Genomic DNA, 14393 nt, shown 5'->3' with positions numbered 1-14393 from the left:
TTAACCATTATTATCTTAACCGCCCTTTTTATTATTGTTATTGATTTTTTTCAGATAAAGTCAAACGAGCAGCCGAACCGTGTTGAAATTTACGAAAAGACTGTTGAAGTTCTTGGCCCTGAAGTTCAGAAACTTATGAATCTGATGTATTTTCAGGTTTGTTTGTTTTTTTGTTTGTTTGTTTGTGGATGGATGGATGATGGTATGGACGAATGAATGTCTGATTGAGTGAATGAATTCATGGTAGGATGAATTAATAATATAAAGATATTATTATTGCATTATATTTTTATATTTATTTTCATTTGTAATATTGAAATAATTTGAAAATAACAAGAGATTAACGAAAATTTTAAAAATGATTTTTACATTTTTTTTTTAGAAAAATATTAAACAAATTAATTTTTATTGTTAATTAATTCATTTAATTGTGTATTTATTTATTTATTATATTTTATAAATAATTTATTTATTATATATGACAAAATATTCCAAATCAGAGAGCTTGCATCAGTAAGTTTAGCGACGAGGTAAAGAGATTATGTCATAAGGAGAAGAAAAATGACTTTGTATCTGAAGCTTATCTATTGACGCTGGGTTAGTTGGTTGGTTGATTGATTGGTTGGTTGATTGGTTAGTTGGTTAGTTGATTGATTTGCTGGTTGGTTGGTTGGTTGGTTAGATGGTTGATTGATTGATTTGTTTGTTGGTTGACTGATTGATAGGTTAATTTATTAACTGTTGATTGTTTGTTTGGTTCATTCATCTATCCATTTATTTATTCGATATTCATTCGTTCGCTCGTTCGTTCGTTCTTTCATTTATTCATTCATTCATTTGTTCAAGGTAAGTTCATTAACATGTTTGCTGTGTTGGATGAGCTGAAAAATATGAAGTCTTCTGTTAAGAATGATTATTCTGCCTATAGGAGGTTGGCTTATTGATTGATTGGTTGATTGGTTGATTGATTGATTGATTGATTGATTGATTGATTGATTGATTGATTGATTGATTGATTGATTGATTGATTTAATTATATATTAAGCCATATTAAATTAAATCAATTTTTTGCCAATGTTTTTGTTTCACGTCTATTGTTCAATCAACCAACCAACCAGCCAACCAACTAGTAAACTAGCCAATCACTGAACTAACTAGCTAACTAACCAATCAACCATTCGGCCAACTAGCCAATCAGTCAACTAGCTAACTAACTAACCAATTAACTAACCGATCAACAACCAATCAGAGCAGCCCAATTTCTGAAAGTAATGTCAGATCCGAATATGTTACAAGAATCACAGAACCTCTCAATGTTCCTGGCCACACAGAATAAGATCAGGGATATGTTGAGACAGGCTGTGCAAGAGGTGTGTGTGTGCGTGCGTGCGTGCGCCTGCGTGTGTGTGTGTGCGTGCGTGCGTGCGCCTGCGTGTGTGTGTGTGCGTGTGGGATTGGTCAGTTGGTTGATTGATTGATTGAAGGTACCAGGATTTGAAGACTTGATATGCGAAGTTGTCAACTTAGCAGTCTATCTCTATGAGAATCGCATGTACCTGCTGCCTAGTGAGAAACATATGCTCGTTAAGGTAGGCTGGTTTTTGCTAAATTTATTCATCTTTCCATTCATCTATCATTCGTTCGTTCTTTCATTCGTTCATTCTTTCATTCGTTTGTTTGTTTGTTCAATCGTTCGTTCATTTTTGTTTATGTATTCGCCGCTTACACTTAAACTCTCATTCATTTACGCATTTTAGCTTTCGTTCATCTATTTGTCCGTTATTCGGTTCATTCATTCATTCAATCATTCATTCATTTATTCTTTCTTTCATTCGTTCGTTCGTTCGTTCGATCGTTCGTTCATTCATTCATTCATTCATTCATTCATTCATTCATTCATTCATTCATTCATTCATTCATTCATTCATTCATTCATCCATTCATTCATATTCAGGTAATGGGATTTGGATTGTTCATTCTGGATAGTAGGGAGCTGAAGGATGTATCCATCTACAAATTGGATAACAAAAAGAAACTCAATCTTGCCAAGATAGATAGGATATTCAAGGTGGAGTGGTATCAATATCAACATCACTATCGTCATCATCGTCATCATTACCATTTTCATCATCATCGTCATCATCGTCACCATCATCATCATCAACATCACCATCGTCACCGTCATCATCATCATTCTTCCAGCAAATCGAGGTTGTACCATTATTTGGCGACATGCAGATAGCCCCATTCAACTACATCAAGACCAGTCTTAACTTCGATTCTTCAAAATGGCCGCTCTGTACGTCTGCCCAAGTTAGTTGATTGATTGGTTGGTTGATTGGTTAGCTGGTTGGTTGGTTGATTTGTTGATTGATTGATTCATTTTTAACTAGGTTTGTTTTATTTATTTCTCTAAACTCGTATTCATCAAATCATTCAATGGAGTCAACAATCACGAGCCATACATATTATCACTCAATCAATTAACTAACTAATCAGCCAATCAGGTAGCCTTCTAGTTAACTAACCAACCAATAAAAACCCAACCAACCAATCAACCAACCAATCAGATTAGTCCGCAGGCAGTACTGCTGCCATCCCTGGAGATGATGAGGGAGGAGCATGTCAGGTACATTAGTGAACTGGCCAGGCATAGTAATGAGGTTGGTGATTGGTTGATTGGTTGGCTGATGAATTGACTGATTGGTTGGTCTGTTGTTTGATTGGTTGGTTGATTGGTTGGCTGGTTGGTTGGTTGATTGATTGATTGATTGGTTGATTGATTGATTGATTGATTTATTGATTGATTGATTGATTGATTGATTGGTTGGTTGATTGATTGATTGATTGATTGATTGATTGATTGATTGATTGATTGATTGATTGATTGATTGATTGATTGATTGATTGATTGATTGATTGATTGATTGATTGATTGATTGATTGATTGATTGATTGATTGATTGATTGATTGATTGATTGATTGAACTCTAGGTGATAACGACGTCCAGAGAGCTAACAAGAAATGATGAAGAGAATAGAAAACTAACAAGTATTAATAAATTGGTGATGATGATGACGACGGTGATGATGGAATTGATGGCGATGATGATGATGAAATTGGTGATGATGATGATGATGATAAAGACGACGACGATGATGATGATGATATCTCAAACACATCAGCCCTGGCTCTGCAAGGATTGCAGTTATTATCATCGTGGAATTCTAGAATAATGGAATTGGTTAGTTTTCGTCATCCTCATTAAAATCATTGCCACCATCATCATAATCATCATCATTACCACCATCATCGTCATCATCATGATCATCGTCGTCTTCGCCATCATTATCAGTACTCGTGGAAGTTACTGCACCCAACTGACCATCATCAAAATCGGGACTGCCCTCAGGATGCTGAGGAATATGAAAGGGTCAGCTGATTGGCTGGTTGATTGATTGGTTGTTATTGATTGGTTGTTATTGATTGGTTGTTATTGATTGGTTGGTTGGTTGTTATTGATTGGTTGGTTGATTGGTTGGTTGTTATTGGTTAGCTGGTTGATTGGTTGGTTGTTATTGATTGGCTGGTTGATTGATTGGTTGTTATTGATTGGCTAGTTGATTGGTTGGTTGTTATTGATTGATTGGTTGATTGATTTGAATGTATATAAGGGTTTATTAGTTGTTTGACTGAATGTTTGATGATTTTTTTTTTGTTGAATGTTGATGAGGATTTGCCAGCTTGTTTAATATGCATCACCAATTCAACCAGCCAATCATATTCATTTGCAACCGACCAATCACATTCATTTACGACCATCCAGCCGGCCATTCCACACCACAGACCAATCACATTCATTCATAACCAGTCAACGAACCAATCAAGGCATTAATTTCGAACCAGTCAACCAGGTACAACTATACTAGCGAGGAGAAGTATGCCCTGATAGAGGTCATAGGTATGATTAAAGGTCTGCAGGTACTGATGCTACGCATGGAGGCAGTCTTCATGGATGCCATACGCAAGAATGTCTATGCCGAACTTCAGGATTTTGTGCAAATTCAGTTGAGAGATCCTCTTAGGAAGGCTATCAAGAATAAGAAGGATCTGATTAAAAGGTTGTGTGCGTGTGTGTGTTTGCGTGTGTGTGTGTGCACGTGTGCGTACGTGTGTGATCACCATTTTTATCGTCATCATTTCATCATATTTATCATCATCATCATCGTCGTCGTCATCTTCCTTCGTATCGTCATCATCAACGTCAGCATCATAGTATCAGTCCGGGAGACGTGCGCTGATTGGTTGAGAGGGATGGAACCACAGGACGACCCCGCCCTGCGCGGAAAAAAAGACGACGATAACTTCAAGATTAAGGTGCCCAGAAGGAATGTCGGACCTTCCAGCACACAGGTTTTTCTTCATTCTGTTTTTAATTTTCTTCGTTCATTCATTTATTCGTTTACTCTATTTATTCATTAATTTTTTCATTCATTCATCCGTTCATTTATTCATTCATTCATTTCTTTACTCTATCCATTCATTCTTTCATTGATTCAATCAATCATTCATCCATACACTCTTTCACTCCTGCACAATAGTTATACATGGCACGAACCATGTTGGAATCCTTATTGTCGGACAAGGGTGGGGGCAAGAAGACCCTTCGCAAGGAGGTTGACATCAACCATCTGGCACTCATTGACCAGTTTCATAAGAATTCCTTCTTCTGGCCCTACCTGCTGGGCTTTAATCGTTAGTTCACCGTCCATCCTCACTCTCTGTTGCTTTGTCTTTCTCTTGTATCTCTGCATGGTTGCTGAATAAAATCTCATTTCGTCTTGTTTTGAAAAAAGGGTTTAAGAGAAATAAATGAATTCTCTATTAGCGAACAAACGAACAAATGAATGAATGAATGAACGAATGAACGAACGAACGAATGAATGAATGAATGAATGAATGAATGAATGAACGAATGAACGAACAAACTTCATCCTCCTTACTTGCTCTTATTACCTCAGAGACTCTGCACGAATGCTGCGAACTCTCCCAACTCTGGTACCGAGAGTTCTACCTGGAGATGACGATGGGCAAAAAAATCCAGTTCCCAATCGAAATGTCCCTGCCCTGGATACTGACGGATCATATCCTCGAAACCAAGGAACCCTCCATGATGGAGTGAGTGGGATGTGCGATTGGCATGCTGGGATTTTCATGTCTTCGGGATTGTAATGTTGAAGTTTTTTGGCCTGATTATATTTGATTGATGGATTGATTGATGGATTGATTGATTGATGGATTGATTGATTGATTGATTGATTGACAACCAGGTACGTGCTCTGCCCTCTTGATTTGTACAACGACAGTGCACATTACGCCCTGCACCGATTCAAAAAACAATTCCTCTACGATGAAGTCGAAGCAGAGGTCTTTCATTTTTTCATTCGTTCTTTTCATTCATTCATTCATTCATTCATTCATTCGTTCGTTCGTTCGTTCATTCATTTATTTATTCATTCATTCATTCATTCATTCATTCATTCATTTCTTTTTTCATTTATTAATTCCTTTAAGTAATCAAAGTAATCTATCACATATTCGGCATCTCTATAATCTATAACTTATCACTTAGTGTTTTTGTGATCTAACGCTTATTTAGCATCTTTCGGTAGTATTGGCCTATTATTATAAATACTGAAAATTTAAATGTTTTTTTTAGGTGAATTTGTGCTTCGATCAGTTCGTCTATAAGCTGAGTGATCAGGTCTTTCTCTACTATAAGCATTGGGCTGGAAGGTTTGTTCATCGTTCATCTTTTGTTTGTTCGTTTGTTTGTTCATTCATTTCATTCATTCCTCACTCATTCATTCCTCACTCATTCATTCCTCACCCATTCATTCCTCACTCATCCACCTAGCATCATGCTGGACAAAAAGTTCCGACTCGAGTGTGCCAAATTATCAGTCAAAATTCCATACCCAGTTGCGAATAGGTATCACACCCTTCTTAAGCAGAGGCATATACAGGTTTGTGTGTGTGTGTGTGTGTGTGTATGTGTGTCTGTCTTTGTCTGTTTTTGTACCTAGCCATCGTCTTCATCAATGGCATAGATGATTACCTAATTAATTGATAAATAAATAATTTAATTTAATTTAATAAGTCAGTCAATAATAAATCTATCAATGATGAATTTTATTCGTGAGCCAGTTATTAGGCAGGTCGATAGATTTGAACCGCCTGGTGTCACAACGCATCAACGCCTCCCTCCAGAAATCTCTTGATTACGCCATCAGCAGATTTGAAAGTGGCGACCTCACTGGCATTGTGGTCAGTAATCTGATTGACTGATTGATTTGCTGATTGATTTGCTGATTGATTCTCTAATTGGCTGATTGATTTTTAGATTGGCTGGTTGAAAGTTTCTTCGTTTTTTCTATCTTTGGTCAATTAATCACAACCCAGGAACTAGAGGCTCTGATAGAATGCAACCGCCTAGCTCACTCGCTATTGGCTAAGCACCTATCACTCAATGATTTTGACTCGATGTTCAGAGAGGCCAATCACAATGTCTCGGCCCCCTACGGTCGTATAACTCTACATGTGTTCTGGGAGTTGAATTATGATTTCCTGCCGAATTATTGTTTTAATGCCGCTACTAACAGGTTGGCTGGATGGCTGATGGGCCATCCTAGAATGGCTGGCATCGTTCTCGTGATCAATATCGTCATCATCGTTGTTGTCATCATCGGTCATCACTTTCATCATTACATCACGTGTCTTGATCGTTGAATCGTATTTTTCATCATCATTTTTACAGATTTGTGAAGACCGCCATGTCTTTCTCGGCTCAGATAACTCGAGACAAGCCGCCAAGTACTTCTGTTCAGTTCCTCTGGGGTACCAAGGTTTCATTGCTCGGCTATTGCTCACTCTTTCGCATACTCACTCACTCGCTCACTCACTCACTCACCCACTCACTCACTCACTCACTCACTCACTCACTCACTCACTCACTCACTCACTCACTCACTCACTCACTCACTCACTAACTCACTCACTCACCACCAGCACCTTAGCACCTCGTTCAACGCCATCTTCTCTCTGTACAACAACTTCGTTGGCTACCCTCACTTTCACGTCGTTGCTCGCCTGCTTGGCTACCAGGGGATCGCCGTCGTCATTGAAGAACTTTTGAAGATCGTCAAGAATTTGGTAGGTCGTCTTTATCGTTATCACCATTGTCGTCGTCATCAGCATTATCGTTGTTGTAGTAGTTGTCGTATCGTCATAGGTAGTAAAGAGAGTGGCCACCAAATCGTCACCACCGTCATCATTCAAGCGTTGGTAGCGCTACTATCTTAGTATCATATCTCATTTCTTTCGTTAGTAGCGCTACTATTTTAGTATCATTTTTCATTTCTTTCGTTAGTAGCGCTACTATCTTGGTATCATTTCTCATTTTTTTTCGTTAGTTTAGTAGTGCTACTATCTTAGTATCGTTTCTCATTTCTTTAGTATATCATTTCTAATCAGCGATAAACCATAACTATCATTTTCATTTCGTCATCGTCGTCATCATCATCGTCATCGTCGTCATCATCGTCGTCATCGTCATCATCATCAACTTGATTCCGAAAAGATCCAGGGAACGCTGATGGAGTACGTGAAGACTTTGAGATCCGTCATGCCTCAGGTCTGCAAGCTCCCGAGATATGACTACGGATCGCCAGGTAATGATAATGATGATGACGACGACGATGATGATGATGATGAGGGCGATTAGAGTGATGATTAAGACGGTTACAATGATAATAACACCAGCGATTAAGCATCTCTTGATAACGACGATGATGATGGCGACGATGATTGTGACGATAATGATACTGTTAATAATAACCTAATAATGGGAACATTCTTTTATTTACCGAAAAAATAAAATCCAAATGAAATCAATCGAAAATTATTAATTATATATCAGAGTGTAAATAAATAAGATATAAAATATAATGTACGATTATTATTTTAATAATAGTAATAATAATAATAATAAATTTTAGGTGCCCTGAACTATTTCTTCGCCCAGCTGACGAACATCATTCAGTATCCGGAGATGAGGACTGACATGTTCCAGGTCTTTCGCGAGATCGGGAATGCTATACTGTTCTGCTTACTGGTTGAACAGAGTTTGGTTAGTCGGTCGGTCGGTCGGTGGGTGATTGGCTGGGTGGGTGGATTGGTTTGGATGGGGATTAATTGATTGATTGATTCGGTGGTGGCTGAACGATTGATTGATTGATTGATTGATTGATTGACTGACTGATTGATTGATTGATTGATTGATTGATTGATTGATTGATTGATTGATTGATTGATTGATTGATTGATTGATTGATTGATTGATTGATTGATTGATTGATTGATTGATTGATTGATTGATTGATTGATTGATTGATTGATTGATTGATTGATTGATTGATTTGAAATCATCCAGTCGCAGGAAGAAGTGGGCGACCTAAAACACGCAGCACCTTTCCAGAACATCATCCCCAAGCCATTCATACCACCAAAAGGTACCTTACTGACATAATCATCATCTGTTGTAAATCATTTTTATAGATTGCGACAAAATTATATATTTTTTATAAAAATGTATATGTATAATTATATATATTTAAAAGAGGGCGAGAATAAGAAGGACCGAGAAGCGGAACTGAAAGCCATGATGAAACTTCTCGAAGCCAAGTACGCCGCTCTTCAAGTCGTTCCTGTCATTTCGAAACTTGGCACCGGTCGTCAGGCGGACATAGCCACCGATGGCGACCTCCTGACCCGCGAGCGCCTCTGCTGTGGCCTCTCAGTATTTGAGATTGTCCTCACGAGGGTACGGTCCTACTTGGAGGATGGCATCTGGTCCGGCGCACCGCCTGGCATTCTCGGTGCCCCCACTCCGAGCCCTGCCAATGGGGTGATGTTTGTTGACGAGTGCGTGGAGTTTCATAGGGTCTGGAGTGCTGTGCAGTTCGTCTTCTGCATGCCAGTCGGAGAGAATGAGTTCACTATTGAGTTAGTTAGCCGCCACATCTTCAATTCTTCAGTGTCATTTTTGTCTATACTAACCAATATCAACAGCATGCATAGTATGCTTCAAAATGGTATGATTTTAATGATAACAATTTCCATCAGGCAGTTGTTCGGAGAGGGCTTCAACTGGGCAGGGTGCGCCATCATAGCCCTGTTGGATCAGCAGAGAAGATTCGAGGCCCTGGACTTCTCCTACCACCTACTGAAGATGAACAGGGTCGACATGAAGGATGACGTCATTAAGGGAACTGTTAGTAGATGTGGTTCCGCCGGTATTTAAACATCTCTTCGGATTTTTCATTTTTCCATTAAATTAAAATCTGTAAGGATTGCTGTTTTGTAGATTTACACATTCGTTGATTGTTGATTTAGTCTATTTATGATCTTCTGCAGTCGCTAAAGAAGATGGCCGACCGGATCCGGAAGTTTCAAATCCTGAACAGTCAGATCTTCGCCACGCTGAACAAGTACATGAAATCCTGTGAGAGCACTGCTGAAACTACGCCAATGGAGCATGTAAAATGCTACCAACCGCCTGTACCACAATCTATCAATGTTAACATTTAATCCTGGCTCAGATTGGGATTTAAATGGGATTGGTTGGTTGGTTGGTTGACAGGATAGGGACTTGATTTAATTGGAGTTTGATTGGCAGGATAGGACGATTATGATTGTGATGATGTTGTTTCGGACGATGATAATAAGAGCATTTGTGAATATATTTATAAGATGTTACCGAACAATTTATATATATATACATTTATATATATATATATATATATATATATATATATATATATATATATATATATAATGCTAATGTTTAATTGTAATTTGATTGACAGAATTAATAGCAATTGTTTATCAAGAAAGGCTTTAAGAACCAATCAACTAATCAATCAATCAATCAATCAATCAATCAATCAATCAATCAATCAATCAATCAATCAATCCGCTGATATTTCTAAATAATAACATTGTTAATAACGACATACATATATATTTATATGTCTCTCTCTACCATTCATACAAACATGATCATGTTATCTGTTCATTCGTTCGTTCGTTCGTTCGTTCATTCATTCATTCATTCATTCGTTCATTCATTCATTCATTCATGGCTTCTAGTGCGTCGTTCGTTTGTGTTCTTATTCTTTCTTTTTACATTTTATTATTTTTATTATTTGTTACCTTTCATTTTCTCTATTTTCTGTTTTACAATACAATTACCATTGAATTCCTTATATATATATCAATATAAATATAAATCTATTTAATTGAGTTATATATATATATATATATATATATATATATATATATATATATATATATAGTTTTACAAAGACAGCAGTAGTTTTATATAATATTTTTCTTTCTAATAATTTTTATATTAATATTATTTTTTTTAAATAAATAATAAAATATATACATACATACATACATACATACGTACAATTATTTTCCCTATTTGTGTTGTTATGAAATAAAAATCCAGAGAAAAGACGTTTCAGTACTGGTGTTTTAGAAGTATTCGTAGTCAGTTAGCACACATACAGGGTAGTAAAATTTGGTGTAGTGTTTATAGAAGTAGTACTGTTAAAGTGAACGAGAAAGTCAAGAAGGTCAAGTTCATCCTGAAGAGATTAGTGAAACCGGAACATTTAGAAATTATTCAAATATGATGTTCCTTCATAAATACACAAAAACCATTTATATATATATAGAATATAACCTATATTCTCTCTATATATTTATATATATGATAAACACCTTCCAATTACTGCCACCAGTATTTATAACATTAGTGCCATGGAATAGTAGTATTAGCAGCGTTACGAACGATATTCATAGTAGTGTTACTAGGCAGTAGCGGATGTGTTCCGCCTTGACACAGTTTCATCGCGTTCATTTATCAAAGACGTCCGCTGAATTTGTCACGTAGCGAAGGAGATCCGAAATAATCATCTTCATCAGTTATTATTATTTTTTATTTTTTCATTAATTTATTATTAATAATAATATTGTTGTTGTTGTTATTATTTCATCAACTTTCACAGGCGTTTGTTCGATTATCTGGTTTCTTCAATCTCCACAGACAAGACTTGAACTGCGCGAGCAAGCAGTCCCCTCCATGCTTTCGAACTCGGTCTCCACAGGCCCACTTGACGATCGCTACCGCAGGCAACCACATAATAAATAGTAGAAGAAGACACTGCAGTGAACAAATGGATGGAACTTTTAACGATAATACGACGTCTAGTTCGTCTTTTAAGATCGTCCTTGCTATATTTTCTGTCTGCTGGGTGGTAAGTTGAACGTTGGAAAACACAACAGTGGTGATCAGTGACATTAGCTTAATGTTGTTCGCTTGTGGATGATGTTCTTGTTGTCGATGTTGTCGATGCTTTTGAGGCTTTTGCTTGTGGCTGCTATTGTTGTTAAGGCGTTTGAATTCTTTCGGGTAAGACAACGAAATTAGTTTGATGTTTGTCTTCCGAGAATTCATTTTTTTAGTATCTACAGTTGAAAATACTTTCACGACCAACAAACCAGTCAATAAAGCTACGATTATTAAAAGACAGGTAAAAATAGTTGCATAGTTGATCTCGGCTTGACTCGATTGAGCTACAATTTCTCGCCGCGTCATTAACTCCAGAGCTACCGTCAAAACAAACGATGATAGTGTAGCAAAGCTAGCTAAATTTTTAGCTATAATTAATAACCTACTCGATAAAAAGCTGTTTTCAACGAAACTTAGAAAAATAAAGGCTGCAGGTAAGACGGTTAGGATGTAAGAAGTTGAATGAGGATTTGTGAGATGAGTTGTTGTTTTTGTTGATTTCACAAATGGCGGTGGGGCCAATGGTGTTTGGACGGATTTGAACAGAAGCGGAAGGATTAACTGGTAAGCTGTTGGTTGATTGGTTGGTTATGTGGTTGATTAGTTGTCTGATTGGTTGGCTGTTTGATCGGCGAGTGATATGATTGGTCGGTTGGCTTGTGATTTATTAGTTGTATTATTAACAGTGATTAAAAGTACAGTTGATAGAAAACTAATTGAAAAATTATTTAAATATCATTTACAATAAAATTAAATATTTTCATAATTTTAAATTAGATTAATAGATTCAAGAAAATATAAAAATTAACCAACCAAAAGACAAAATGTTTCCAGTTGTGACTAACAACACGCAAAGAACTTTACCGTGATTAAGACTACCATCATCATCATCATCATCATCATCGTCAACATCATCATTATCAATACTTCCACCACCAGCAACACCAGCATCATTATCATTACTATCATTAACGTTAAGATCATCATCATAATCAATGTTTTTCGCAGCTTTCAATTTACTACTACTAAACTTTGTACTTTTCAAAATTTTAATACTCTTGCTGTCTCGAAGCAATTTTTTAGAAATAAATTCATCTGCTGATTTATCATTATTATCATATTTCTTCTTTTTCTTATTATTATTATTAGTGGTGGTAGTAGTAGTAGCAGTAGTAGTAGCAGCAGCAGCAGTAGTAGTAGCAGTAGTAGGAGCAGCAGCAGCAGCAATAGTAGTAGTAGTAGTAGTAGTAGTAGTAGTAGTAGTAGTAGTAGTAGTAGTAGTTGCAGTAGTAGTAGTAGTAGTAGTAGTTGCAGTAGTAGTAGTTGCAGTAGTAGTGGCAGCCGTAGTTGTTGTAAACGTAACGGTAGCAGGAATATTAGTAGCAATAGTGGTAGTAATAGTTTTGTTATTGTTTATATTATTATTGTCATTTATATTATTATTTTTATTGTTACTGAGAAGCGAAACATTATTAATTTTATTGGTTTTCCTCAAGGTTATCTGACTTTTGCCGTCCAGTTTGCTGTTATTGTTACTGGTTTCATCGTCATCATCGTCGTCGTCATCATGTTCATCCTTCTCCTCCTCTTCATTTTCCTCCTCATCATCATAGTGGCTGACGTCATCATCGTTTTCAGTGACGTCATCGCAAGCCAGATTATCGTATTCTGTTTTTGGCTGTTCAAATACTATCGTTCCGGTTAACTTTATCATCATTCAGTGGCATCAATTTTACGTATCTATATAGTTTGTGGTTGACGTTTTTGCTGCTGCGATAGTCGTTGTGGCTGTTGTGGCTGCTACTGCTGCAGTTGTTGTCATTGTTGCTTCCGGGATGCTTTTTGAGGTTACAGCTGCTGTTGTATTTTTTGTTTTCCATGTAAACCAAAGTTTTTTTATTAACATGTTGTTGTTGATAAGTGTTATCATTATTATTATTATTGTTGTTGTGGTTGTTGTGGTTGTTGTCGATGCTTGTCTTCAGATGCACATTTTTGTCGTTATGTTTTCCTGTATTGACATCACTCACTCTACAAAACCTACTGCCGTTACTACTATTACTACTACTACTACTACTACTACTACTACTACTACTACCACTTTTACTATTACTACTACTACTACTACTACTACCACCACCATTTTTACTACTACTACTACTACCAACACTACTACTACAATCAGTACTACAACTGCTACTACTAATAATTCCACAGGAATATATTTTATTTTCATCGCAACGAGCTCTGCCAAAAAGAAAATAACATCGTTCACAAATTCGATTCGGAAAAAATTTGCCTTGCGATCCCAAGCCGCTCCTACAACTTTTTCTCCAAGCACAATTCTCCAGAAACGTGCAGTACAATAAGGCTACGAGCAAGTCATTTGGTGAGGATAGATGTAGGATCGAACCCGGGACTATGTGGTCAGGTGGCTGTGTGGTATCTAACAGAGCTATGCAAAACTGTTGAATTGTAAAAGTAGTAGCAGTATTAGTATTAGGATTAGTACTAGTAGTAGTAGTAGTAGTAGTAGTAGTAGTAGTAGTAGTAGTAGTAGTAATAGTAGTAGTAGTAATAATAATAATAGTAGTAGTAGTATTAGTAATAGTAGTAGTAGTAGTAGCGGCAGCAGCCTCAGTAGTAGCAGTAGTTGTAGTTTTGTAATAATGTTTGTGGTAGTAGGATTGAATAAACATTGGTAGAAGTTTTGTTAGATTTTTGTAAACCACATAGAAAGCTTATCTTCATTATTTATTCAGCAAAACATGCGTAAAGCTACGACGGGCTGATGGGTGAATTAGTGGAAGGATTGATGAATGAATGAATGAATGAATGAATGATGGAATGAATGCATGAAAATTGATATATGGAAGAACAGATGGGTAGATGAATGAATGAATTTATGCCTGAATGATGTATATAACTAGATGAATGTACTGCCGAATGAATGTATGCATGATTCGATAA

General features: G+C 36.7%; 2 protein-coding genes across 2 annotated transcripts in view; one reads left to right on the top strand and one right to left on the bottom strand.

The window, feature by feature from the left end:
* The window catches only part of HELRODRAFT_112113 (hypothetical protein), a gene marked incomplete at both ends in the record, with an annotated part of 10407 nt that extends 758 nt beyond the window's left edge, over positions 1 to 9649 (top strand). The window contains 28 exons of the mRNA XM_009020018.1: positions 55 to 156; positions 501 to 597; positions 847 to 931; positions 1250 to 1370; positions 1485 to 1589; positions 1955 to 2068; positions 2203 to 2313; positions 2571 to 2663; positions 2995 to 3052; positions 3187 to 3245; positions 3357 to 3434; positions 3908 to 4122; positions 4270 to 4414; positions 4603 to 4756; positions 5023 to 5179; positions 5332 to 5428; positions 5721 to 5797; positions 5919 to 6027; positions 6209 to 6328; positions 6464 to 6663; positions 6819 to 6906; positions 7070 to 7213; positions 7641 to 7731; positions 8059 to 8189; positions 8493 to 8571; positions 8680 to 9064; positions 9185 to 9332; positions 9476 to 9649. Of these exons, the coding sequence (XP_009018266.1) occupies positions 55 to 156; positions 501 to 597; positions 847 to 931; positions 1250 to 1370; positions 1485 to 1589; positions 1955 to 2068; positions 2203 to 2313; positions 2571 to 2663; positions 2995 to 3052; positions 3187 to 3245; positions 3357 to 3434; positions 3908 to 4122; positions 4270 to 4414; positions 4603 to 4756; positions 5023 to 5179; positions 5332 to 5428; positions 5721 to 5797; positions 5919 to 6027; positions 6209 to 6328; positions 6464 to 6663; positions 6819 to 6906; positions 7070 to 7213; positions 7641 to 7731; positions 8059 to 8189; positions 8493 to 8571; positions 8680 to 9064; positions 9185 to 9332; positions 9476 to 9649 (3537 nt within the window). The remainder of the gene's footprint in view (positions 1 to 54; positions 157 to 500; positions 598 to 846; positions 932 to 1249; positions 1371 to 1484; positions 1590 to 1954; positions 2069 to 2202; positions 2314 to 2570; positions 2664 to 2994; positions 3053 to 3186; positions 3246 to 3356; positions 3435 to 3907; positions 4123 to 4269; positions 4415 to 4602; positions 4757 to 5022; positions 5180 to 5331; positions 5429 to 5720; positions 5798 to 5918; positions 6028 to 6208; positions 6329 to 6463; positions 6664 to 6818; positions 6907 to 7069; positions 7214 to 7640; positions 7732 to 8058; positions 8190 to 8492; positions 8572 to 8679; positions 9065 to 9184; positions 9333 to 9475) is intronic.
* Positions 9650 to 11126: 1477 nt separating this feature from the next.
* HELRODRAFT_173409 (hypothetical protein) lies at positions 11127 to 13137 on the bottom strand (the record flags this gene model as incomplete). The annotated part of the gene is made up of 2 exons (XM_009020017.1): positions 11127 to 11851; positions 12930 to 13137. 2 exons carry the CDS (start codon positions 13135 to 13137, stop codon positions 11127 to 11129), a joined length of 933 nt encoding a protein of 310 aa, XP_009018265.1.
* Between the last annotated feature and the right edge of the window lie 1256 nt (positions 13138 to 14393).

Source organism: Helobdella robusta (assembly GCF_000326865.2).
Source record: "Helobdella robusta unplaced genomic scaffold HELROscaffold_26, whole genome shotgun sequence".
NCBI lineage: Eukaryota > Metazoa > Annelida > Clitellata > Rhynchobdellida > Glossiphoniidae > Helobdella > Helobdella robusta.
The sequence above is the reverse complement of the archived record's forward strand: the minus strand, read 5'-3'. Positions and strand labels throughout refer to the sequence as shown.